The 25,109-nt window shown below is 47.4% G+C and overlaps 1 protein-coding gene across 1 annotated transcript in view; it reads left to right on the top strand.

Moving 5' to 3' along the window:
- Positions 1-2,080: 2,080 nt before the first annotated feature.
- The window catches only part of PRR5L (proline rich 5 like), a 49,472-nt gene continuing 26,443 nt past the window's right edge, over positions 2,081-25,109 (top strand). The window contains exons 1-3 of the mRNA XM_045194293.2: positions 2,081-2,279; positions 3,685-3,765; positions 19,438-19,486. Of these exons, the coding sequence (XP_045050228.2) occupies positions 2,116-2,279; positions 3,685-3,765; positions 19,438-19,486 (294 nt within the window). The 5' untranslated portion in view covers positions 2,081-2,115. The remainder of the gene's footprint in view (positions 2,280-3,684; positions 3,766-19,437; positions 19,487-25,109) is intronic.

The raw sequence follows: 25,109 nt of genomic DNA, 5'->3' as shown, positions 1-25,109 counted from the left end.
GGCAGTTTAAGGACTCTGAAGGGGCGTCCGTGGTTTTATGACTTCTGTGCCTCCTTCACTGATTTGTATAGAGCTTTCCAGATTCCAGTGGCACTTGTGGAGTTACCGAGACCCTCTGAAACTTGAGCAGGCATGTTATGACTTCCCCCGCGTTCACTGATCGATTTTGTCACTACTGACTCCTTCTGAGAATGGAGTGGAGGGACAGAAGACTACAAGAGAAAATGGTGCACAAGTCTGCTTCCCTTTAAATTTCACAGGTGTAGGGTAAACCATTCCTTCTTGGGCTCTTGGTCTTACAAGTTCATTGTCACTGTGACCATTGCCTGTAGCCTAGACAGCTGCTGACCCCTCCCATGCCCTCCGGTTAGATGGCCTCCGTGGCTGTCTCAGAGCCTCATTCCTCTTCTGACCAGGGTAGTGTTCGATTGGGAGATGACACCTTGGTTTCTCCTTCTTCAGATGCTACAGCTGGGGCTGCAAAACCTCACCCCCTCTCAACCTGAAGGTGGACATTTATTTTGCAGCTTTGGTTTTGGGAACGTAGCAGAGCTGGCTGGTGAGAGAGGTTGCAATGAGAATATTCTGGGCTAAGCTGCAAAACCCCCGAGAAAAAAGTGACTCTAACCTCTGTGGTGTTTATTTTGTTCTCCACTCTGATCAGCTCCAAAACTCACTTTAAGTCATCAATTGGGACTTTGGGTTCACTAAAGAATAAGGGCCTGAAATGGCAGGTCCAGAGGTGCCGAGAAGGAAAGCGATTGGTCTGACAAATTGGTAATTACGAATAGTCACGGGGGTGTAAATTGCCACACAGGGAATAGAGTCGGTAATAACCCTGTGCGGTGCCAGACGGGGACTGGAAATGTCGAGGGGAACACTGTGTCAAGTATATGACTGTCTAACCGCTAAGCTGTACACCTGAAACCAGCACAAAATAAAATTGAAAGTAAAAAAAATGAAAGTGGTTGGTCTGAATGGAAATAGACACCCCTTGAAGGTGTGTCACGTGGTCTCATTTCAGGTCTTGTCAGTCCTGGGAGGTTGACAGTGCTGACAGCTGAGGACTCTGAGACTCAGCGTGCCCAAAGTCTCACAACTTGGGAGGGGCCTCACTGGGCCTCGAACCAAGGTTCACTGCCAAGCCATTGCCATTAACCAGGGAGCCATAACATCTTCCAAAAACTGCTCAGGGGTCAGTACCCTTGTACCCAGCCCTGCAAGGTGAGTTAGATTTAGATAAGTGGAGAGGAAAAGGAAGGAATTCTGGGTAAGAGGAGCAGTAGATACAATCAGAAAGCCTGGGAAAGGGAGTAAGAATGTCGACATGGAACATGCGGGGCAGGGACCACAGTCTCCAGGGCCACTGTTATATCCCCAGGTCCTGAGTGAGGGCCTGCCGCATAGTAGGTGCTCACTAAATATTTCTTGCATGAATGAATACACAGACAGTTATCTTCTCCATAGACCATGAGCCTCTCAAGCACAGGGACTAGGTCTTAGAAATACTTGGATGCCCCAGGGGTTAATAAACTGTAAGCACTCGATAAATCAGTTCTGATGGGATGGATGAATGAGTGATAGGTAAGGGGCAGATGTGCCTGAGCAAAGAGGCACAGATACTTTAGGAAATACTGAGCAATGCACAGGGGCTGCCTTTTAATGCACAGCATTGTGGGGTCCGCAGAAATGCAGCCAGTGCCTGAACTTTGGTGGGTGTGCACAGGAGCTATGGTCAAACACACTTAGAAATCTCTTTTGTGTAGGGCTGGCCTCAACCTGGCCCCATTGGCACTGCCTTCCTGCTTTGGGGTGACCACACTGTTGAACCCAAAACTTGTGACTAGGAACCTGCAGGGTACAGAGGTTACTGGGGGGGTCCCAGAGTTGTTTTTAGGATAGTTTGGCTGGAAAGTCCCAGCTAACTTCCGCTCAGAGGTGGTCTGCTCAGCCTAGGAGTTTTCAATAAAAGCTGCCCTCTCTTTTCAGATGTTGGCTGAAATTGTGGTTTTAAGAAAACCTGAGAGCCTGAAGGCAGCAGCCCTGGGATAAGCCCTTTCTGTGGGCAGTTGGAACCTTTTGGTCCAGAGGAGAAGCCGTCCCTCGCCTGGACTTATGACCCGTGGCTTCGTTCCCGGCTTGCCCACCGAGTTCCACAAGATGGGCTCCTTCCGCAGGCCTAGACCACGCTTCATGAGCTCTCCGGTGCTCAGCGACCTGCCCCGATTCCAAGCCACCCGGCAGGCCCTGCAGCTGAGCTCCAACTCGGCCTGGAACAGGTAAAGGAGGCAGCCAGGTGTGGAGTGGGGGGCTGCCAAGGGCCGGGGCAGGGCCGAGGACTGGCTAAGCTTCTGCTGCTTCTGAGATCTCTGCTTCAGAAGGTCATGGTTCTAGAGGCAATTCATGAAGAGAGGGTGTTTTCCTACGGAGAATATATTTTAGTAGAGGCAGAGTGGACTACCGGGGGCCTCTGGGCTAGCATAGTTGGTTAACCAGCCCGGGACAGTTGGGTTGGATCTTACAGTTACTATTCATGCTCATTTGTCATATCCCCAACTCAGAGGACCCAAGGTGGGGGCCATATAAGTAACCTCAAGTCACCATCCACTTCTTTGGGAAGATAAGACAGGTATCTGTGAAAAGTTGAGCAGCATAAACCAGAGATCATCACCTAACCAATGAGTCACAGGTGGTTGGGAGAGGAAATACTGGGCTTGCTTTGTAAGGTGTCCAGCTGACCTTTGCATACCAAGCACTGAGTAAAAGAACTGATACTCTGTCTCGTGCTTCTGAGAGCCACTGTTTTTCAAATCAATATGCACTTACTCTTTGGATAAATTAAATGCACCATTATTTGAAAACATTATTGACTTCTTTTGGATCAGAAGTTTGGAGCATTATGGATTTTCTCAATGAACGAACCACTCTTATGATGGGGAGGGAGAAGGGGCTCTGAAATGTTTTGATGTTAACCGGGTCCTTGTTCTTTAAAAACAAAGGCCTGGAACCCTTGGCAAAGACAAGCTTGTAATCAGCTCCTTGTTGAAATACTGGGCTGGGGCCCCAGAGAAGGTGGGGTCAAGACTTCCCTGTTGGCTTCTATATGGTCAAGGGTTAACTGTACTGCCTGTACACCTCACAGGGTTGGGGATGGAAGGAGCAAGTGAGGCTAGTGCCAGGTGAGAGTCTTCTGGGGAAAGTACTATTAAAAAAAAAAAGGCAAGGAATGATCATTTCTTATTAGCCCAGGGCTGCCCTCTGAAGACAGGGCCTCCCAGGTGAAGGAGCCCCAGGCGTGGGTCAGCTGCTGCTTGTAGTAAACAGGATTGCAGACCCTTCCGGGCCCAGTGGTGCTGGCCTCGCAGTTTCCTGAGCCGGTCCCACTGCCTGCCCGTTATCATTGCCACTCCCCAGCAGGGCTGCCAGGGAGCTAGGTGAGGGAGAAGACTGCCAGCCTGCCAGGGGACATGGAGGGAGGGGCTGCTTTTGGGTCATCTTGACTTCAGTCTTCTTTCCTCTCCAGGCACCCTGGAAGGAAAACGATGGGTCCCAGGGATGGGAAATGTGGCCGTGTTTATGCCATGGGGTTTTGGCCCCTTCAGCCCCCTACGGCCCTGGGCTGCTCGTTGAGATGGCCCTGGGGAGGCAGATCCCCTAACCAGGGGTTGTTTCTCTTCCCTGCAGTGTCCAGACTGCTGTGATCAACGTCTTCAAAGGCGGAGGCTTGCAAAGCAACGAGCTCTATGCACTGAACGAAAATATCAGGTACGTACAGCCCAGGCCAGAGGCCACTTCCTGTGGGCCTGAGCTGGGGCAGAGGGGGCTGCCCCACCCGGAGCCTCAGCTTAAGTTTTGTTTTCTGCTTGGTTCTTGTTGCTCCTTCTGTCGGTTCTTATGGCTGTTAAGTTCGGAGACCCTTATCCCTCTAGACTTCTACTCCAGAGGGGATTTATCCATTTGTTCAAGTATGTAGAGTGTGTGTGTGTGTGTGTGTGTGTGTGTGTGTGTGGCCAGGGTAGAGGGTAGCTATCTTCTTTTTTGTTTTAAAGAATTTATTTATTTATTTTTAGAGAGTGGGAAAGGGAAGGAGAAAGAGAAAAACATCGATCAGCTGCTTCTCCTACATGCCCCACCTGGGGTCTGAACCTGCAACCTAGGCATGTGCCTTGACTGGGAATCCAACTGGTGACCTTTTACTTTGCAGGACAATGCCCAACCCATGGAGCTACACCAGTCAGGGCAGGTCCTTGAGGAGTTCATTGTCTTTCAGAATCTCAGTAGAGTAGTGTCAACTTTTCATTCATTCATTCACCAAATATTTGAGCCTCCCTATTGGCCAGGCACTGGAGAGACAACAATGAGCAAAGACAGATATGGACCTTGCTCCCCTGGAATTTATATTCCATCTGGGAGATAATCATTAGTCAACCAATCACACCTACAACATGTGGAAGTGCAGCTGTGACAGGTGCTGCCACAGAGCTGAGTGATGAAAGCACGTGTCATGATGACCTGGTCCTGCCAAGGAGGCCAGGAATGGGCTGTGATGCATCTGTGGAATCAACTAGGCAAACAGGGCTCCAGGTGGTGGGAACTGCAGGTGCAAAGGCCCTGTAGTGGCAATGAGCAAGGAACTGAAAGGAGACCCACGTGCATAGAGCACCAGAGGTTGGGTAATGGTGTGAAGTGAGGGCAGAGAGGCAGGTGAGTCTCCTCGGGACAGGAGGTTAAATACCAGGCCTTTTAATGCCCTGGTGTTCATTCCTGTCTGGTGCGTTAAGTACAAAACATCAAGGCAAAAGACCCAACCCTGGAGTGGGCAGAACAATAAACAAGGCCATTATTCAGGTCCTGTTTACACTTAGTCAAGACCCTGTCAAGGGTCAATGAGGTATTTTAAGAGCTCTGCTTTCATTAAAACCTTTAGAGCTCAGAAGTAAACAGAGTTGTGTTAAATTTCTACCCAGGGGCTTGAATTTCACATAATAATTACACAAATGTGGAAAGGGTCGATAAATATCATCTAGCCCAAGGCCTCCTTTCACACAGGAGGAAACTGAGGCCCCACGGAGCTGAGCGACAGAGATCAGCCAATCCCAGTTACAGGAGCTCAGTTTGACTCTAAGAACTAAGACCCTGGCCTCTCCTCTCTCTGAAGGTTCTTGAGCTCACAATAGAAGTATAAATAAAAAACGGTGACTCAGGAATGTGCTAATTGTTCCTCACTTCAGGAGACCAACCCTGAAATTGTATTTAAAGTCCTTGTTTGTGGGCAGCTAGGAAAAATACAGGCCTCGCCAGATTTCACCAGCCCTGTTAGCTCAGGGGCTGTTAACTCAGAAGCCTTCAGGTACCAAGCAGATCTTTCAAATGGGCGAGGCCTGAGTGCCAGGAGGTGAGAGCGCACCCCCTGCCCAAAGGGGATTACCCCAGCCGAGAGCAGGTTCAGTGATATCTTATTTGATTTCTCAAGAACAGGAAACTGGGATTTTTATATGAAATTTTCTGGATTTTAAATGTTGATAAATAATCCACATTTCCTCAAACATTGGTCCAGGCCAAACAGACACATCTGTGGGATGAATTTGGGCTATCAGCTTACCTGTTTATAAGGTCAGCTGTGGCATGCATGGGGGAGTCATGGCTGATGGGGGTGTCACATCCCAGAGTCTAGCACTAAGGCCACGCAAGGAGGGAGAAGGGAGCTCTAGGAACTCCCTAGGAAAAACTCTAGGCATCTTTTGCCTGCATGATCACATTTACCTCCTCACAGCCCCATGGGGCAACCATTGTCACCAGTGGTATAGCCACAAAATTGTGGATAAGAAAAACAAAATAGGCCTTGGCCAGGTAGCTCAGTTGGTTAGAGCATCATCCCAATATGCCAAGGTTGCGGGTTCGATCCCTAGTCTGGCACATATAAGAATCAACCAATGAATGCATCAGTAAGTAGAACAATAAATCGATGTTTTTTTTCTCTCTCTCTCATCTCTCTCTAAAAATCAATCAATAAAAAGACAATTTAAAAAACAAAATAACTTGTCTAACATCATGCAGCCATGAAGGGTGGAGTTAGGATTTGAACTCCTGTCTGACTTAGACACCTGTATTAGTTTGCTCAGGCTGCCATAACAAATACCATAGACTGGGTGATTAAACAATAGACATTTCTCACTGTCTGGAAGCTGGGAAGTGTGAGGAGAGCTGTCTTCCTGGCTGTCATCTTGCTTGTCCACCTGGCTTCCTTTTTATGTATACCAGGGGAGAGCAAGCTCTCTGGTGCCCCTGCTTAGAAGGGCACCAATCCCATTATGGGCCCCCTCCCCTCCTGACCTCATATAAACCTAATTACCTCCCAAAGGCCCATTTCCAAATACCATCCTATTGGCAGGGGTGAGTGCAGGGCTTCAATATGTGAATTAGTGGGAAGACACAATTCAGTTTATAGCAACACCTGTGCTCTTTGCACTATACTGTAGCGTCGGAGAGAGGCTTTAGGAAGAAGGGTTAAAGGGATGGTCTTTAACTTTCTGCCACCGTCTCTTTCATGAGCCTCTGAGCCCATTTCTCATGTGCTGTGATTCTTTTTTAAACTATTGATTATGCTATTACAGTTTTCCTGATTTTCCCCCTTTGCTCCCCTCTACCCAGCATCCTCCCCCCAATTCCTCAGGCAGTATCCCATCCTTGTTCATGTCCATGGGTCATGCGTGTAAGTTCTTTGGCTACTCTCTTTCTTATACTGTACTTTACATTTTCATGGCTATTCTGTAACTACTTATTTGTACTTCTTAGTCCCCTCAACTCTCACCGATTCTCCCACACCCCTCCGCCTATCACTTTATCTTTAACCTTTGGCATTTTCATTATGATGTGTCTTGGGGTGGGCTTCTTTGTGTCCATCTTGTTTGGACTCACTGAGCTTCCTGGACTTGCATGTCTATTTCCTTCACCAAATTAGGGAAGTTTTCTTTTATTATTCTTTCAAATAGATTTCAACTTCTTGCTCTTTCTCTTCTCCTTCTGGCACCCCTCTGAAGCAAATGTTGGATTGCTTAAAGTTGTCCCACAGGCTGCTTACACTATCCTTAGTTTTTTTTTTTTTTTTTGGACTCTTTTCTTCTTGTTGTTCTGATTGGTTGTTTTTTGCTTCCTTATGTTCCAAATCATTGACTTGATTCTTGAGTTCGACTCTACTTTTGTTTTCCTGTAAATTGCTCCTTATTTCAATTAGTGTATTCTTCATTTCTGACACAATCTTTTTTATGCTGTCGAGGTCCTCACTAAGTTCCTTGAGCTTGGAACCAGTGTTTTGAACTGTGCATCTGATGGATTGCTTATCTCCATTTCGTTTAGCTCTTTCTCTGGAGTTTTGATCTGTCCTTTCACTTGGGCCATGTTTCTTTGTCTCCTCATTTTGTCTCCTCCCTGTGTCTGTTTTTGTGTATTAAGTAGAGCTGCTTTGACTCTGCGTCTTGGTAGTGTGGCCTAATGTAGTAGGTGTCCTGTAGGGTCCAGTGGCACAGCCTCCCCTATTACCCAAGCTGGGTACTAGAGGTACACCCTTCTCATGGGCTGAGTACACCCTCCTCTTGTAGTTTAGCCTTGGTTGCTGTTGGCAGATCAATGGGAGGGATTTGTCCAGGCCAGTCAGCTGCAAGGATTGGCTGTGCCCTCTTACCACCAATCTCTGCCCTCCGTGGAGGATCAGCTGTGTAGGGGCAGGGTGGTGGTGATCCGACGAGGTCTGTAGCTATCCATGGGGTACACTGGGGTAGGGGTTTTCCGGGTGATGCAGGCCAAGATCAGCACCCACCTGTGTTTTGCCTGCGGCAATGCTGCCTGAGTTGTAAAGCAATCTGAGATGGCTGCTACTTGTGCTGGGCTTGGAGATTTCCAGGTGAAGCCAAGCTGTGAATCTAGGCTGCTAGTTCTGGGCCTGGGGCTCGCTGAGGCCAGCTGTTACTTGTTTGAGAGGATTTAGGAAGTTTTGAAGCATGAGCCAATGCCAGTTACTCATATGGAAAAGCAGTTTGGGTGGGCCAGTAAGTTGGGTGCAGCAGAGTCTCTGGGGATCTCCAAGGTGGGTCAAACAGTGTCAGCCATGTTGCTGGAATCTTAGATACAGTACCAGTTTGCTGGCTCTGTGGGAGGAGGGCCCAGAAAAGGGACAATGGCCTCTGCTCACCTTGATGCCAGATACCTCAGTTTCTCCCTGCATACCACTGGTGCCCCTTAAGCTGCCTCCCTGGCACCAGAGCCCAGAGGGAGTGAGTCTGAGCAGGTGGGTCTGTGTGTGGCTTCTTTAAGAGGAACTGCTTGGGGCTCCAGAAGTTTCTTCCACCTACTCAGTCCCCACTGGTTTTTGCAGCCAGAAGTTGTGGGGACTTATCTTCCTGGCATTGGAAACCTTGTCTGGGGGGCCTGGTGTGGGGCTGGGACTCCTCACTCCCAATATATCCCTCCCAAATTTTATCCACCACACATGGATGTGGGACTGGCCTGTCCCGCATCTGTGCCCCTCCTACCAGCCTGGATGAGTGTGGTTTCTTTAATTCGGTAGTTGTCAAACTTAACTCGATTTCTGGTGGCTCTGGTGGTTTATGGTGGTGCTGGTGGTTCTATATTTCAGTCGTAATTTTGAAGTGGTTTAGTGAAAAGGTAAGCCTTGTCTACCTATGCTGCCATCTTGACCGGAAGTCCCATGTGCTGTGCTATGATTCTTAACACAACCCTCTGCTGCTGGGTTTTGGGGGCTGCTGGATATTCTGCTCTATGTTTTGAGTGATTTTCAGGCTGATGGGAAGTACATATGGTTGGAGTTTGAAACTGATTGCTCAAATGTGAATTGATCCCAGAATAAGTCCAAGCTGTCCAAAACCAGAGCTTCTCTTACCCATGCTCTATACTGTCTATCCCTTGGCCCTAGGATGGTGGTTAGACCGGAACGTGAAATGTGTCCCAGGCCTATACATGACCTGGTCGTCCAAGTTGAATCAAGTGAGCTGAGCTGCACATGTGTCCACATTGCTAAGTGCCTACGTGGAAATAAACACAGCTGCCCTTTTTGCAGTAATTAAAATGCCAAAGAGACGTACTATTCTCTAGTTACATACAAATAGGCAGTTGGGTTTTGATTTTCCTTTTCTCTTCTTTTTCCTTTTGAAAAACTTGTTTGCAGAATAGATCCAGAAACTCTACGGTGTTGAGGCACGACCAGTGTTCAGTGCGCATGCGTGAGGGTGGGGAACAGAGGACGCTAGGAATATAGGGATGGAGATATGGAAGGAGAGAAGGTAAATTATTCTCAGGCCCATTTTTCAATCAGTTGTGATGGTTCTCTGTGCAAGAAGATCTGTGCTAGGTTTGGTAGAATTTTTTAACTTGTTAGGAGAGTAGCTTTTGGGTTCAAAGAGACTGGGGGTCACGATTAGACTAACTGTGGGACCTTAGGCAAAGCACTTGGTTTTTCTAAGTCTCTTTTTTTTCTTCCATATAATGGGGTAATGAGGTAGCGTTACCTCATGTTGGTTGGGTAGACCGAGATAATGCTAAAAATTCCATTAGTACGGCACTCAGTGCATAATATTATCCTGTTATTGTGAAAATTTAGCAATACTAAAGTGATAAATGATGGTGAGTGCCACCCATGGGCACACAGGGCAATGTGATGAACTTTCCCGTGCATAGTATAAAGATTTCTCTAGCAGTTTGGATGAGGCGAGCTCACTTTGAACTAGACAGGTCCTGGATGGGCCCCTCCAAGAATGTGCTGGACTTAACATGTGGGTGAGGCTCGGTTCTTCCAAGGAGAGCCAGCTGTGTCTGCCTCCTTTCCGCAGAGAAAAGAACAGAGGAAATGACTCTCTCAGTTCTCCATTTTACTCAAGCCAAACAGTAATAAATTTTCTTGGATTGTTCAAGTCCAGTGTCAAAGCCTCAGTCAATCAGTTTCCCCAGGTCACTCCCGCCAGCCCTGACCTTCTTTCTAACTGTGGCGTTAGTAATATTCTCTGGGAAAAGTGAATTCCTTTAAATACAGGCTGTGGCAAAAGGAGGTTTACAGTTGTTTGTATGGAAAATAATATAATAATTAATAAATAATAATACAAGAAAGAACTCCTTGTTTCATGTACTCACACTGTAAACCTACTTTTGCCCCACCTTGTATTAGCCTATACAAATGATGACCAGGCAGGTAGAAGTTTTGTGTAACTGGGTCCTTAAATGCAGTCATTACAATTAGTCCTGTCTTCTAAGATATATCATCAAAAATGAACTCCAGTATGAATTTTAGCAGGTAGACTTTGGGGTAGCTATGAGGAAGAACTGTGGACTCAGGATGGTTAAATTCTAAAACACATTATGAGATCAAGAGAAGAGGGGGAGACCTTTTAAGAACAGATTCATCAGGAATGTCACACCTTGATAAAGTGGCAAATTTTACCTGGATAAAAGTCAGCGTACTCGCTCTGTCAATAGGAAGACCATAAATCCAAGTAGTTTCTACTGAAACTGCCTTCGAAAGCAGGATGTACACAACTGTGTATCCCTAAAGGCAAGGAAACAATGACCTTTCAGAGTAGATACAGTCTAGTGAAACAGAGTACATGTGGGCTGGTCATCACAACTTACCATCCGCCCGCCCTGAATTACCATCTGCTCTGGCCCGGGCTGGCCCCGTGTGTCTTCTTGATTTAAATTCGCTGTGGGACACTGATGTGGTTTTTAATGCCCCTCTCCTGTCCCCATCCCGAGGTGGCTGCATTTTGGCCATGGGGACAAGTCTGAGTTAGCAGTTTGGGTTTCATGAGCTTTCCCAAGAACAAGAGTGGGCGAACTCTGTGACACTGGAGCACACTCTTTCCAAACATTCTTTTCAGCCAACTATTCTACTGATTGTATGTGACCAAGAAGAATTAGAAAAATGTGAGAAACCTATGATTTGTGTATACTGTTTCCTATAAGAACCGATGCAAGGAGGTTCTTCAAAGTGCTTTCACTTTTTGATTGGCTGGAGTGTGTGTGTAGGGAGGGAGGGGTCATTGATTTTCTTATTGATGACTTAAAAAAATTTTTTTTTATCTTCACCCAAAACATTTTTTCATTGTCTTGAGGGGGACGGGGAATATTGATGTGAGAGAGAAACATCAATTGGTTGCCTTCTCATATGCACCCTGACCAGGGATCGAACCTGCAACCTGGGTATGTGCCAACTGGGAATCGAACCTTCTTGGCCTACAGGATGACACTCCAACCTACTGAGCCACACCGGCCAGGGTGTCTTACTCGTGTGTTCAATGGATATTTGTGGAGTGCTCTGCCAGGTACTGGGCCAGTTTGCAGGGTAGCCACTGAGGTAGGTGGTTCTCATCCTTGGACGGCTTACTGATGAGTGAGAGAGGGAAGCTGAGCAGGCAGTTAACTGTGTGGTGTTTTAAGTGGGGTGATGGCTGAATCCTGAGTGCTGGGGAAGTGAGGAGGATGGGCACATAATTAGATTTGGATTAGATGCCTCAGTTGAACTCTGAAGGATGAGCAGGTAGGAGGTCGGTGGAAACCGTCTTGCCATCTCTCCATGCCCTCCCACCGCCTTGTTCTCCCTCGCAGCATTTTGTTGCTCTTCAGTAATAAAAATGCTCAGCGATGAGGTTTTCCGGAAACCAGAGATGAGTTATCTGCAGCTGGCCTGAGGCAGGAAACTGACATTTTCCTTCTCTGTCCAACCACCTTGCTTCTCTGTTCTTGCTGGGAGGGAGGTGTCATGAAGGAAACCCCAGAGGTTTTCAAGGAAAGAGGAGGTTCCAAGAATTGTGTTTAATCGTTGACAGGTCTGCGTTGAAACATCCTCCTTCAGAGTCAGCTGGCTGCCTGAGCCCGCAAAGGGAAATCCACCTCCAATTTTTCCGTCTCAGTAAGGGAGTCTCAGGGACCCACAGCTGAGAGAACGGCTGGGAGGAGATGAGAAGGCGGAGTACACCAGTCTCAGTGAGATTCCGTGAGGTAATTTATGGTAATAGCAGACGTTTGTGTGGTGTTCAGTAGGAGCCATGCTTTAGATACAGTCCCTCTTGTCAAACTCACCACATCCTTTTGAGGCAGCTGCTATATATTCCTGTCTTACAGAGGGGGAAATTGAGGCACAGAGTGCTGGACTAACTTGCCCAGAACTGTTAGCTCGTTAGTAGTAGAGTCGGGATTTGAACCTGAGCCTCCTGTGTTCTTAAAAGCGGTATGTAGGCTGCAAGAGGTACACAGAGCTGGCATTGTCCATATTAAGCCCTGATGATCTGGGACATAGATGCATTATAGATCATAGGTTGGGAGGGCCCTAATTTGGACCCTAGTTTGGGAGAGTGGAAGTAAGATCTTCTCTTGTTTTGGGCCAGGTGACTCTGCCTGTGTGTTGACACATTTTGTCTGCTCTGGTTAAGAAACAGACTTGACTTTGAGGGACAGGATGGATAGTTAGAAGGAAGTAGTAAGTCCAAAATCTCTAGGGCTGCTCCATGTGGTGGTTGTCTTGCACAGTGTCTAGAAATATAGACGTCCCCCCTAAAAATCCGGGGCTCTCTGGGAAGTTCACATCGGGCCATGCTGGACCCCAGTCTGGCCTGGTACTGGTCAGCGGGGGGCTGGAGCCTGGCTGCTGGGAGGAGTTTGCTGCAACCCCCTGGCCTGTGCCCGCTGGCCTCAGTGGGCATGGGAGGTACCGCTGGCTATGCTCCAGGTGCCTTAATTGGAGTTGGAATCTTCCAGTGTATGGTCCAGACAAGACTCTGAGCATCACGCTTCTCATCTGCAAAACGGGGATAAATCCCACCTTAAGAGGCTGTTGGAGAACTCTCGACACTGTGTGCCAACAGCCTGGCATCTCATGTGAACCGTAATTAGGAGCTCAGTAAGCACTCTTTGTTAGTTTTCTCCATCTTTTCACCATCCCCGCTGCCACCCACAGGGGTGCAGACAGAAGAGAGGTGCAGGATACTAGCATTTTACCTGAGCCATGGACACCACCTTTGATGGGTCCCCATAGAATGGACCCCAGAAGGATAGAGGTGTTTTCATGTGTTGTTGCTTGAAACACATCCTGTTGCAGAAGTGAGGAGAGTCATCTCTGGAGGACTTAACAGTCAGGTTGGACAGGTACTGACCAGCTATGGCATTGGGCGCAGGATCCCATAGGTCCCCTGCTTTTCATGGGTCAGGAGGCCCAGCAGGATCCCGCCAAGGGGTGAGGGCAGAGGGTCTGGGTACTTGGGGGCAGCCCCTAATTGCCAAATGGCACAGAAATATTTAACAACCAATAGGCTGTCCCCACTTGCACTGACTGAATGAGCCCTGTGGCACCTCATCCTTTGGGACTTTGCTGCCTTGGGTTTTGTCCTGTGTGCAAGGGACATTGCGGCTCCTATCGAGGTGATTTCTCTATGTCATTTCTGCCGCTCCCCACTCTCCTGCCCTCCTATCATCCCAGCACCTCTCACCCAGCTGGACCCCAGCTCCAGCAATGCCGCCTTGACCTTCAGGCCCACAGACGTGGGAACGTGGGTTGACAAGCCTGTGAGGGGCAAGATGGTGGGTCTGTGTAAAAACAGGAAATCCTGTCATCTGGGGTGCTGTCTCACCCGGTCAGTCTGGGAGGGACAGGGGATGAGATAATACAGACCAGTGAGTGGTTCCCCATTTTTTTTTCTATTGTGGTCCTTTTGGCTTCTGACTGAACTTCATGGCCCGCTTCCCTTTAGGGTTGGGTCCCACCTAAGTGTTCCTTTCCCATTTGTCTCAGGTCCCCACTTCCTTCTGCTTCTAGCGCAGTGGCTGCTGGTGGTGGTAGTGGTTAGCGGCAGGATTCTGTTTCCAAGTGAAGCCTGGCATTTGGAAGTCCAGGTGTGAAATAGATGAACTGGGAGCTGCTGAAGCTGGGATGTTGCTTCCACCACAGCCTCCGGTCTCCGCAGTCTTTGCCCCAAGCTCTGCCTCGATCATCTTAATTCCACCTTTTATCAGGGTGGTGTGGCCCCTGCTCTGTGCCCCCTTCATGAGCTTCACCTGTGTCCTTAATGCCAGGTAAGCTGCTAGTCTGGTGAGACTTTTAAGGAGATGCTGGCGAGCAGTAAATGGACTAATTAGAGGAGTGTGGGCTTCAGGGTCAGACAACCTGGACAGATTGCCATGGTAGCCAACACTTGCCAGCGTGGCTGTGTGCTGGGCACTGTTCCAGGAACTGACTGGTCTAGGATTACCCTATACTGCCGTGAATAATACGCACCCATGTTTTTGGCCCAAACTTTCAGGAAAAAAAAATCTTTCGTTTTAATTTTTTAAATTCAATTATTTATTTATATTTAGATACTTGTTTTTTGTATTATAAAGGAATTTTAGCGTTTATTTCTGAACATAGTATGGTACAAGAAATTTTATGTGACAAATAATTACAAAACAGAAGAACAGATACAAGGTACAAGAAATCTTAACAAGAATTAAAAACATTTATATAGATACGGAATTACTATTACCCATGTATAATGCACATCCTTATTTTTCCCTCAAAAATTTGGGCAAAAGTATGTGCATCCTACTTGGCAAAATTCCTCTAGCCGTTGCAACAATCCTGTGAAGTGGGTATCTCGTTATCCCTAAATTCCAGTTGAGGGAACAGGCCCAAGGGACTCACCTGGGAAGTGAACCTGCACAGCTTACCGCTCAAGGCTGCCACTAAGCGACGACAGTCGGGCTTCAGGCCCAGGAGGCTGCCTCCAGACCCTTGCAGTCAGTGAGGCTGCTCTCTGTTGTGGGCACAGGGCGTGGGGGCTCGTTTCCTTTTGTACAAGAAGTGGAGATACTACTATTACTGTACAGTTTTGTTTCAGGCTTAAATGAGGAAACTCACGTACCGTGTTGACAACGGTGCCGCTGCTTAGTGAGAGCTCAGTAAACTTTAACTGGGGAAAAATAGACCCCAACAGAGGAGCAGTTTGGTTTTTATTTTTTATTCATTTATCTGTCTGTCTGTCACCTATTTTTGCTCCAAGAATGCTTCCTGTTTCCCAGGAAAAAACCTGAGGAAAGGGTGGAAGGGAGGCTGCGGGATGCTAGGCCCCTGTGCCTGGCAGGAACATAGGTCCTAGAATCGAGATTTTCGTTTCTTTGTATCCAAGGAACCACAGAGCACAGGCTCTTTAATCCTGTTGCTTTGATCCTGCTTTTCTCTTCCTTCTCGTGCTCTGCAAACTGAACTGGGTGGCTGAGTGAGAAAGGGTGAAGGCGAGTTGTCTGTCCCTCTGTGATTTTAGGTCTGTGCATCTCTAATGCCTGGACACTTTGACCCCTAATTTTTGGAGAAGAGGGTGCTCCTGAGAGAGTAGCCCTGATGGGAAGAAATCACTGTCCAAGATCAGTCCCATCCTTTCCCTCCAGCACCCGGCACCATGGCTAATGCATCACGGGTTTTCAGTAGAGAGTTATGATTCAATGCTTTCATTCACAGGGTCCCTATTCTCTATCGGTTGCTCTGCCCTTTTTTGGAGGGAAGCTACTGCCGAGTTCCTCGTGGAGGTGGTGCATCGAGTCAGAGGGGTGGAAAATCCCTCTTTCTCTCAGTTCGGCTAAGACCAGGGTAGTTTTTCAGAAGTGCTTTTTCCTTGTAAACCAACTGCAAACAGAATAAACACGAGGTGTAGAAATAGAAAGTGGATTTTGCAGTATGATTCAGCTGCAGTCTGTTCCCAGGTTGGCTGGGCCACCTGTGCCCTCTCCTCGCCCCTTCTCTCTCTCAGTTAAGTTCTTGGGTTACCGGCCCATGGGGGGTTCGGGCTGGGAGGTTCTTAGGCCTGTGGGGTTCTCTGATACCCCTAGGACAGTCTGCTTCCCTTCATGGGAACCCCCTCCCACAATTTCTTCTCGGCTTTAAGCCATCCAGGTAACCTTGGTGGCAGTAACTGTTAATTCAAAAGAAATGTGTAATGGTTTTAAATAGGATTGTGTTCCTACGGAACACAATTTTAAATATATAATGACCTATATGGTAAAGAATCTCACTTTCTGGTGTCCCAGAAACTCAGTTCCCATTTCCGCCCCCACCCCAAGGATGATACTGTAACAATTGTTTATTGTCTAGTCTTCCAGAGCTTCTTTATGTCTACATAAGAAATATTGCTGGAAAAGTGGCTGGGGATACTCAACCCTTTATACAAGGCCCACGGACGACATGGTATAGTGTCTGCAAGTCAGCGCCCCCGAACTTCAGGGAATAAAGTTTGCTAAGGGTTCTGTTGCCCCCCCCACCCCAATTTCCAGCAACAGCTCCAACCTTCTCCACCCTCTTACTTGGGGAGGTGGAGAGAAGGAGACAAAGCCCAGTGCATTTATACATAATTTTAAAAATGTGTGTGTGTTGTATGTGTTTAAAAATCAAGGTGTTATATATTTCAGTGTCAAGGGCCTCCTGGAAGGCAAATCACATAGATATTACAGAATAGCAAGTGAGAGCCATTTGACAGGTGACTGTTGGTATTGCGTAAATAAAAATGTGTCTCTCTCTCTTGTTCTGCATCATGCATTTTTCTTTTTACTTCATGAAACTCAGATCTTTTCATAGCATTACTTAGAGCACTTCTCCATTCCCTTTTGTTTTCTCCCAGCTGCACAGAATCCCATGGTCTGAATGAACCATAATTTTTCTGCGAGCACTTCAGTGATGCACATTTATGCTGATTCCTGTGTTTTGCTGCAGTGAAAGCTCTGTACGCAGATGCAGTGACCTTGTCTAACCCATAACCTGCTCAGACAGAAATAAGATGGGACTTTGTAAGGGACCGAGGAGCTTACTGATTTGCCCTCCCAGGATAAGAGAGAGTTGACTTAAATGGTCAGATAAGGTCAACTCTGTTCAGGTAATTCTATATGACGATACCTAGTGGCAAAGGTTTTGAACTTGGGACTTGATAAAAGGACAAATGTGTGGTCCTCTTACCAAACCTGGCTATAGTCCACTACATCCAAAGTATAGAAGGCAGATTCCCACACCTGTGTCTGGTCCCTTCTTAGTAAAGGGCGAGGATCACCCTTATCAGTGTGGTGGAAGCCCTCTGGGTCCTGCTGCATTATTCTCACCCATCACCATCTCGCCGCCCCTGGTATGGCTGCTTGTAGTTGCAGAGTCCTTTCTGCTCAGCCTTTGTCTGGGCAGTTGCATCAAGTTCACTCCTTAGTGTCTGTTCCGTTATGATCTGATTCCTACCTCCAGCTTTGTCTTCCTGTGATGCTCTGCAGAATTCCAGCTTGGCCATGGCCTTCTGCAGCCCTGGCTGCACCGTAAGGAGCCATGCTGTCCCCCCTCACTGCAGCCTGTAGGCTTTCTGGCATCCCTAAGAGGTGCCGGGGGAGACCTCTTGGATTTCCCAGTGGGGTACTCCATGATGGAACATTGCTGTGAAAGATCCCTGGGCAGTCATCGCCTTCAGCCCCAGTTAACGACTGTTGCACTTGGGTAGATCCTTCTTCCACCTTGTTCCAGGAGGGGCTCCATGGTTCCTGACCTCGAGCCTCCCCTGCCTCTGATAGCTTTCTCTCTCCATTTTACCTGACGCATCTTGGTGAGCGCACGGTTTTCCCAGCGTGGGTTCCCGAGGATACTAATGCCGTGTCATTGGTCTCTGGGTCATGTTAGTTGCTCAGCATTGTGAATACTAAGATTTGCCGGGGAAACTGTTTGGGGTAGCCCATTAATGGGACTAGTTTTTCCCCATTTTGATGAAGCTTCTTCATCTCTGGCTTGGAAACTTCAAATGGCCATGAAGACTTAGTTGGGAGATGTCTTCCCTCAGAAGCAGCCTCTCTGCCTTCCTGTTTCAAAGCTCCATCAGGGGCTGCCCACTGGGTTTGTTTCTTAAGAGTCACTTCTAGCCTCAAACAGCTCCGATGACCTACCTGCTGTTGCCCAGTGACTGATGCAGCCTTCTGTCTCTGTCAGACCTGCCCTTATCTGGGGGACCCCCTGGGTTCTGTTGATGGGGTGGCCTTTCAGGAGCTTGCCATTAAATTGGATCTCAAAATGTAGTATCTGCCACAGACACATTTCCTGTCTGGGAAAAGGAAGGTATTTTCCTTGCTCAACACATATTTGCAGCTGTCCAGGGCTCTTTCTGGTACAGAAATTTAGATTGTGGGTATCTCTTTCTTCTGTCTCAGTCCCTCTGTGTCTGTGTTCTGCAGAGAACGCCATCTCGCTACAACTTCCTGTTTACCCTACACATGGGAATGTGTTTCTAGGGGGGAGTTTATACCTAGCAGGTGTTGTCAGAAGCGTTTTCCTCCTTAATAACCATGGCTGGCGGGATGAGTAACTGAATTCGTTTGAAGTCCTGAAGAGCGTACACCCAGGGACCTCACTGGACCTGGGAGCCAGTTTTTCTTGTTTTTTGCTCCTTCACCTGGTTTGGATCAAATTAAAGAAAGAGCAGGAGGGAGGGTCCCATGAATTGTCGCAGAGAGAAGGAAATCTGGTGCCAATATGCCTATTTTTAATTTTTTTAGCACTTAAAACTCTTTAGACTTGTCTTGTGATTGTATTTATTAACGTGCTATCCACCCCTCCCACTCCCCCCAGAATGGAAGCTCTGTGAGAGCAAAGACTGAATCTATCTTGTGAATGTCCACGCACCCGGGCTGGAACCACCTCCAGTGCATAAAGGGCAGCTCAGTCACTGCTGCTGGGATAAATAAGCCTTGCCCTCCCCATTGTGGTCCCCTTGTAGGACTGCCTCAGTCCCTTGGGGATGGGCAGTGAGAACCCCCAAACCATGGCGCCAGGTCAAATGTCTCCAGTGGATTTGGAGGAGGATGGGGTGGGGATTATGGGAAAAGATATTGAATTTTCAGAAGGTCTGGCTTTGAATCTTAACTGTGCCACTGACTTACTGAGGGGGCTTCTCTGAACCTCAATTCTCAATTTCTTTATCCGCACAGGAGGGGTAATAATGGACCCTTCCTCCATACACACATACTTTTCCATCTTCGGGTGAAGAATGCATGAAAAATGCATTTTAAACCATAAAGCGTGCAACTGTCGGGGCTTGCAAAATTGTGGTCTTTTTCTTCCTTGGTTTTTTGTTTGTTGGTTGGCTTGTTTCACATGAAGCAAGGGGCCCTGACCTGCCTCCACCAACTCTGCTCGTTAGGGTCTCTGGTGGCTGCCTTCTTGAGAAGGCTGTCCATGTGAAATAGGGAGTGGATCCCCCTGTAAGATTTCCATCACCCCGATTCTCTGATACCATGGGCGGGGTGGTATTACCAGGGCCAAGGAAAGTGTGCCCTTCGGAGGCCCGATCCTGGTCCCTGTCATTGGACAGCCCTCCATCATTGTCATGCATCTGTGCCCTGGACAGAAGGAGCTCTACCTTCAAGGGCTGCTTGACCGTGTTTCTCTTTCCTCAGGCGGCTGCTGAAGAGTGAACTTGGATCGTTCATTACAGACTATTTCCAGGTAAGCTGGGGGGTTGGGGGAGAGCCTGAACACCTGTCATTATAGTGCGTGTGGGAACGTGTACCTAAAGGGATGGCCGATACTGTACACCCGGGCATTTGATCAACATCCAAAATTATATACTCAGGTTCTTACTGTGCCCAGGAGGCAAGTGTGGTGTCTGCTCTTATGGGGATTATAGTCTTGGGCAGTGGTTCTTGGGCTTTTTGGTCTCAGAACCCCTTTATGCTCTTAAAAATTATACCTATTTGGATTATCTCTACCTATCTTCATATTAGAAAGTAAACCTGAGGAATTTGCCAACATGCCTTAATTCACTTAAACAATACACCCATTATATTTTAGCATGAACAATTTTATGAGAAGTAACCTGCATAATAAAAAATAGAAGAGTGGCATTATTTTATATGTGTGCAAATTTCTGCCGGTGTGGCTTCTTGGAAGATAGCCGAGTCCTCCTGTCTTCTTCCCGCGCAGTCTGTTGGGATTCTGGATGTTGTGTGGTTTCTGGATGACTCCACAGTACGCTCACGGAGGACGCGAGGGAATGAGAGTCTGGCATTATTAAGGAAACAGTTTGACCATGTGGAAAAGGCTGGGGAGATCCACACTTTGAAAGCAGCTTTTCTAGTGAAATTCCCTCCCGTACCTCTATATGGTCCATAACTGGGTTAATTATATGTATCCTTTCGCCAAGTTATTTCTTGTCGATAAGCCTCTTGGTCTGTTCTGTTAAAGACAGAATTGCGTCAGATGACCTAACATTTCTCTTGCCTAAACCCTGTTGCTATGGGGCAAATGAGGTCAAGGTTCCAGGTTTGATTGGAAGAGGTTTCTAACGCACTGATACAGCTGCCTTTGCAACTCTGCCCAAAGGCACATGGAGGGAGGGAGGGAGGGAGGTATTGTGTAGCACCTGAACGCAGTCAGCATGCCCGCGTATTGGCCTTGGGCAAGGTGTTTCACTGCTCTGTGCCCAGTTTCCTCATCTGTAAAATGGGAATAAAAATATGACCTACCTTATAGGTTGTTATATGGTTTGTATGAAATTACACATGTAAAGCACTGGGCCCTTAGTGGATTGCAGGGGCAGCTTATGAGATTGGTCAGGAGCATGGCCCTCAGACTCAGGCTTCCTGGCTTCAACACCCATCATAGCCACTTACTAGCTGTGTGACCTGGAGCAAGTTGCTTTACCTCTCTGTGCTTTAGTTTTCTGTTTGGTAAGAAACAGGGGTCATTGGACCTAACCTTATAGAGTTGTTGTGAGGACTAAGTAAATTATTACTTATAAAGTGCTGAGAACAGTGACTAGCACAGAGTAAGACTGTGGTATTAGTTACATTTCTCTATGTTCATATTTCTTATTCTAAAGTGTGATCCACCTCTTTTAATGGGAAAGTGACAGAAAAATCTGTAACATCGTGGTTTCAGGTTGGTGGTATTCTGTATCCAAGGAGTACATACTTCTAAGACAGTTTAAAGAGGTTTTAGGCTTTAAAAACCGCACAGGCATGCTTCTGTTTATTTTTTCTTTTTACGATTCAGGAAACAAACTTTTATGTGACCGTATGAGAATAACAAATGTCAGTCGTCACACACACACACAGTGGGAAGTGGCTGCTCCGAATGGGGACACAGCAAGACCCCACAGAAGCCTGGGATTCAACTGGGTCAGCTGCTTCAGCGGCTTGAAAGAGAGCTCCTGCCCTGGGAGAGATGAACATAAAGATTAAGAAAGAGATAATTAGTCACAAATGTGAATCATTTCAGCTGCCCTTGACTCAAAGGTCAGCATTGTCCTCAACTCCCTTCTCTTGCTGCCTCTAGTGATTGACTTTTAAATCCAGCTACAGAGAAGTGGTTTTTCCATCAGTCTTGGAGAAGCCTGCCCCCAGCTGCCTTCCTTGTTGACATTTAAAATAGGCAGGGGTTGGTGTGGTTTTGATCAGGTTTTAAATGTCAAGTCGCCTTTTGGCTTCAGGGGCTACCCTGAGGATGGGTGGGGAAGGGCATTTGGGTGGGGACTTGTTTATCAGAGGAGGCCTTGAGGTTTGCTGGGCGGTGAATGCTGCTTTCAAAGTATGCCAGACACTTAACAGCTAATAACCACGTGCCATTTTTCTACTGAGAGCCTAATCAGGGAGACTGCTTGCTGAATATTGAGTCCCTGGGTGCTGGGGCTGCATCCTGGTTTTCAGAGTTTTGAATCGGGGGTTTTCCTTGGTGTAAGGTGTTAGCCGGGAGGAAGGCTGTCCTAGACACTGCTTAAGTGTAGTTTTCAGTCTCATGTGAGCATGGAGCCTTTTTTAGTTTTACCTGTGTTTCGTCCTAGGTACATAGGAAGTTCCGGGTACATAGTAGACAGTCAGTGATGCTTCTTAGGGGGAGCGGGTGGGGTTGTCCACTGCTGGCAGGTGAGGCGTTTTAGGTGGTCCATGCAGCGGCATTAAATAACACTAGCCCGTGTGGTGAGGAAGTGTTTCCCTTCCTTGTTTCCCTTTAGTGCTTCCGATGGTGCCTGGGAGAGCCATGGTTTGTGCTGCTGTCTCATACGTTTCTGCAAGCCTGGTGGCCTCCCTTGTTTAAGGAGGAGAGAGCAGGCCTCCCACTTAGTGTCTTCAGCTGGGGACACTGTTTAATTAGGATTTTACAAACCATTTTGTTTGCGTTGAGTTGATCGTTGAGTTGCACTCTATTTATGGCAAACGACGTTGCTGTCGTTTCCTTTTCAAACATTAATGCTCTTTAAAAGTGGGTCCATTTGTAATATAGTATAAAAGAATAATCGTGTAGGCAACCCTGGCTATGGCCACATTGTGAGGGCAGTTCAAGAGACACTCAGGTTTGGAAAGCCCCATGCTGGGCCCTGCTTGAAAATGGGCTGATTCCAAAGCAGAGCAAAGAAGAGCTGTCCCTGCGAGCAGGAAAACCCGGAAGGGAAGGCTTACAGAGGCAGGCCTTTTCGTTTGACTAGCAGATGTAGTTTCAAGAAAAAAGTCAGCTGGGCTCCCCCAAAAGTTTGTTCCTCTGGCAGGGAGGTGGGATGAAGGTCTGGGACAGGTGAGGAACAGAACCCAGGGGTGGACAGGTAAGACCCCAAAGCCATGCATGTGGCTGTTGGGGAAGGTCCTGAATGGGCTGCCTGGCACTGGGCTTCTCCGTGTGGAACAGGATCAGAGGGGAGCCTCCTGGCCTTCCGCATTCAGCGATGAAGTCCATCTCGTCCCAGAACCCTAACCTGATATCACCCGCCACTTACAAAGCCATCTCCGTGGCTCTGCTTTTGAAGGCGAACATGGTTCATGCTGCAGCTTTAAAGAAAGACTCATAGGAGGAATATCTCCAGTGGAGAATAGTGAAAATGCCCCGAGGGGAGGCAGGGGGAGAGCGGGTAGAAAATAGGGCTTATCTCCTGTCGCATGCTTGCATGCACAGAGTACAGACCACTCTGTCTGCAGCGGCGGCGATTTCCATTAGACACTGGCTGGAGGAGTCTTTGACATTTCCATCATTGAGTTTTCTTTGCCTCTGTCTGTTCTGAATTGCGCCTGGAAAGAAAATTGGGGTTTCTAAGAGGAACTCTGTATCCTGGAGAAACCTCCGAGGGCTAACCGGTTCCTTACAGCTTTGGAAACCGGTGATGTGAAGTGCTTTGCATTTTTCTGTCATGTAATTAGGTACCTTGGTGGTTCAGGCCATGGCGATGGGAGCGTTTTCACTTCTGTCATTCTGCCTCTGCTGGCTGCACTGTGTTCATGAAAAGCTTTCCTTCAAGCCCAGAAAGTTCAGTTTCTTTTGTTTGGAGCTAGTTTTGCCTGATAAAGAAATTCAGTCTGTAGTCAGTGGCTAGCATTTAGGAAAAGGGAAAATTAGTTACCACAGTTGCCAATAGGTCACAGGCCTGGTAATGTTTGATATAAATATTTCCATTTGCCACTCATGTCAGTGAGAGATCCAGAAGGCCTGTGTCCCCTTAGCTCATTATTATCAGGGAAGATTCACGGGGCTCATGGTGCATGACAGAAAGCTGGAGGAAGGGACCCAGTGTCCCTGTTGCCATGGAGTGTGAAACTGAAGACAGCGCAGAGATGAGGATGTGTCCACACAGGTAACATACTGCATGGTGTTAACTGAAGACCTGAATGGATGCTGAGAGCCTAGGAACAGGCCCTGAATGAACATATTTTGGAGGAACAAAGATGGGACTTGGAGGAATCTATAGTGAGTTAGGTAGAGAGATGATAAAGCGTGGGGAAAAGTTTTTGGTGCTTTTCAAAGCCACCTTAAATAGGGAGGAAAAGCTTCAGCTCTTCTTTGATCAATCTGGGAAGGCTCTTAAAGTGAGTGGAATTCCCAAAGTGGAAAAAGAGATAATTAGGTGGATAGAGGGTTGTACGGGACAATTCACATATACTCTGCTTTGAAGGTACAGTTGGGGCCAGTAGACAAAAGGGCTTGGAGCAAGAGGAGCTGGGCTCTGGGGAGAAGACAAGAAAGGTGAGAAGGTCACTAGAGGTTGCATTTGGGATTTGGCCAGGACTTAGAAGAAAGGCATTGTGGCGGGGGGGAGAGTGGGGTGTCGCCAGTCAGGTTACTGTCACGGGTGCTGCCTGCCAGGCAGGGGTTCCCTTTCAGCAGCTTTATTCTACTTATTCTCCCTGGCAGTTACTTGAATTTTGTGCAATTATTTGAATATTTTTTATTACACTCTTCTCAAATTTTATGAAGATAAATGGAAAGATGAATCTTGAAACCGATAACCATAGGGCTTCCTATAATTGAGATAAAGATGAAAATCAGTAGGCATGCTGAAGTGGCAAGTCTTTAGCCTCATTGGACTGAGGTTATTGCACATTCAATTGTTAAAGAAGGAACATGTAGGTACAAAGTACCGAAAATACATCACCCAAAGATGAGCTTCGGATATGCGCTTAATTGGGGATTTTATAATCCTTTTTAGCTTTATGGGAACAGAACGCCTCCTTATATCCTGTAAGTGTCTTGTTCCACGTGAGTCCATGTTTTCAGGAACCCATTACATGTGAAATTGGGTGACTTCCTATGGACTGAACAAGGAATCCAGGAGCCAGCAGGGATGTGGGGGTGCGGTGGGAGGCAGGGATGGACACTGGAAACGAGGTGTTTAAATAAGTGGGAACGTTCAGCAATTCAGTGACCATGAGAAGTAAAGACTGAGAGGCGTTGGAAGGGCTGAGAGGACAGCCCTTCTATTGGTTGGAGAGGACAACTTTCTCCGGGGTTGTTGAAGAGCTACAAGGATGGAAATAATGATATTAGTAACATTGGCTAACACCTTCAAGATTTATGTGCCCAGCATTGTTCTCAGCTGGTGGTTCTCAAAGTGAGGTCCCCAAACCGGCATCTTCAGCATCACCTGGGAATGCGTTGGAAAAGCAAATTCTCAGGCCCCACCTCTGACTGACTGACTCAGAAACTGGGGGGGGGGGGTGTCCAGCAGTCTGTTTCAGCAGGTCCGCCATGATTCTGATGCACACTCAAGTGTGAGAACGGCTCCAAGCATCTCTCCTGTGCTAAGTCACTTACTCTTGATAGTCGCTGGGGATGATTTTATTACTAGTTTGTAGATCCTGCAACTGAA

Source organism: Desmodus rotundus, chromosome 5 (assembly GCF_022682495.2).
Source record: "Desmodus rotundus isolate HL8 chromosome 5, HLdesRot8A.1, whole genome shotgun sequence".
NCBI classification, from domain to species: domain Eukaryota; kingdom Metazoa; phylum Chordata; class Mammalia; order Chiroptera; family Phyllostomidae; genus Desmodus; species Desmodus rotundus.
Note: the sequence above shows the minus strand (reverse complement) of the source record. Positions and strands in the feature narration are given on the sequence as shown.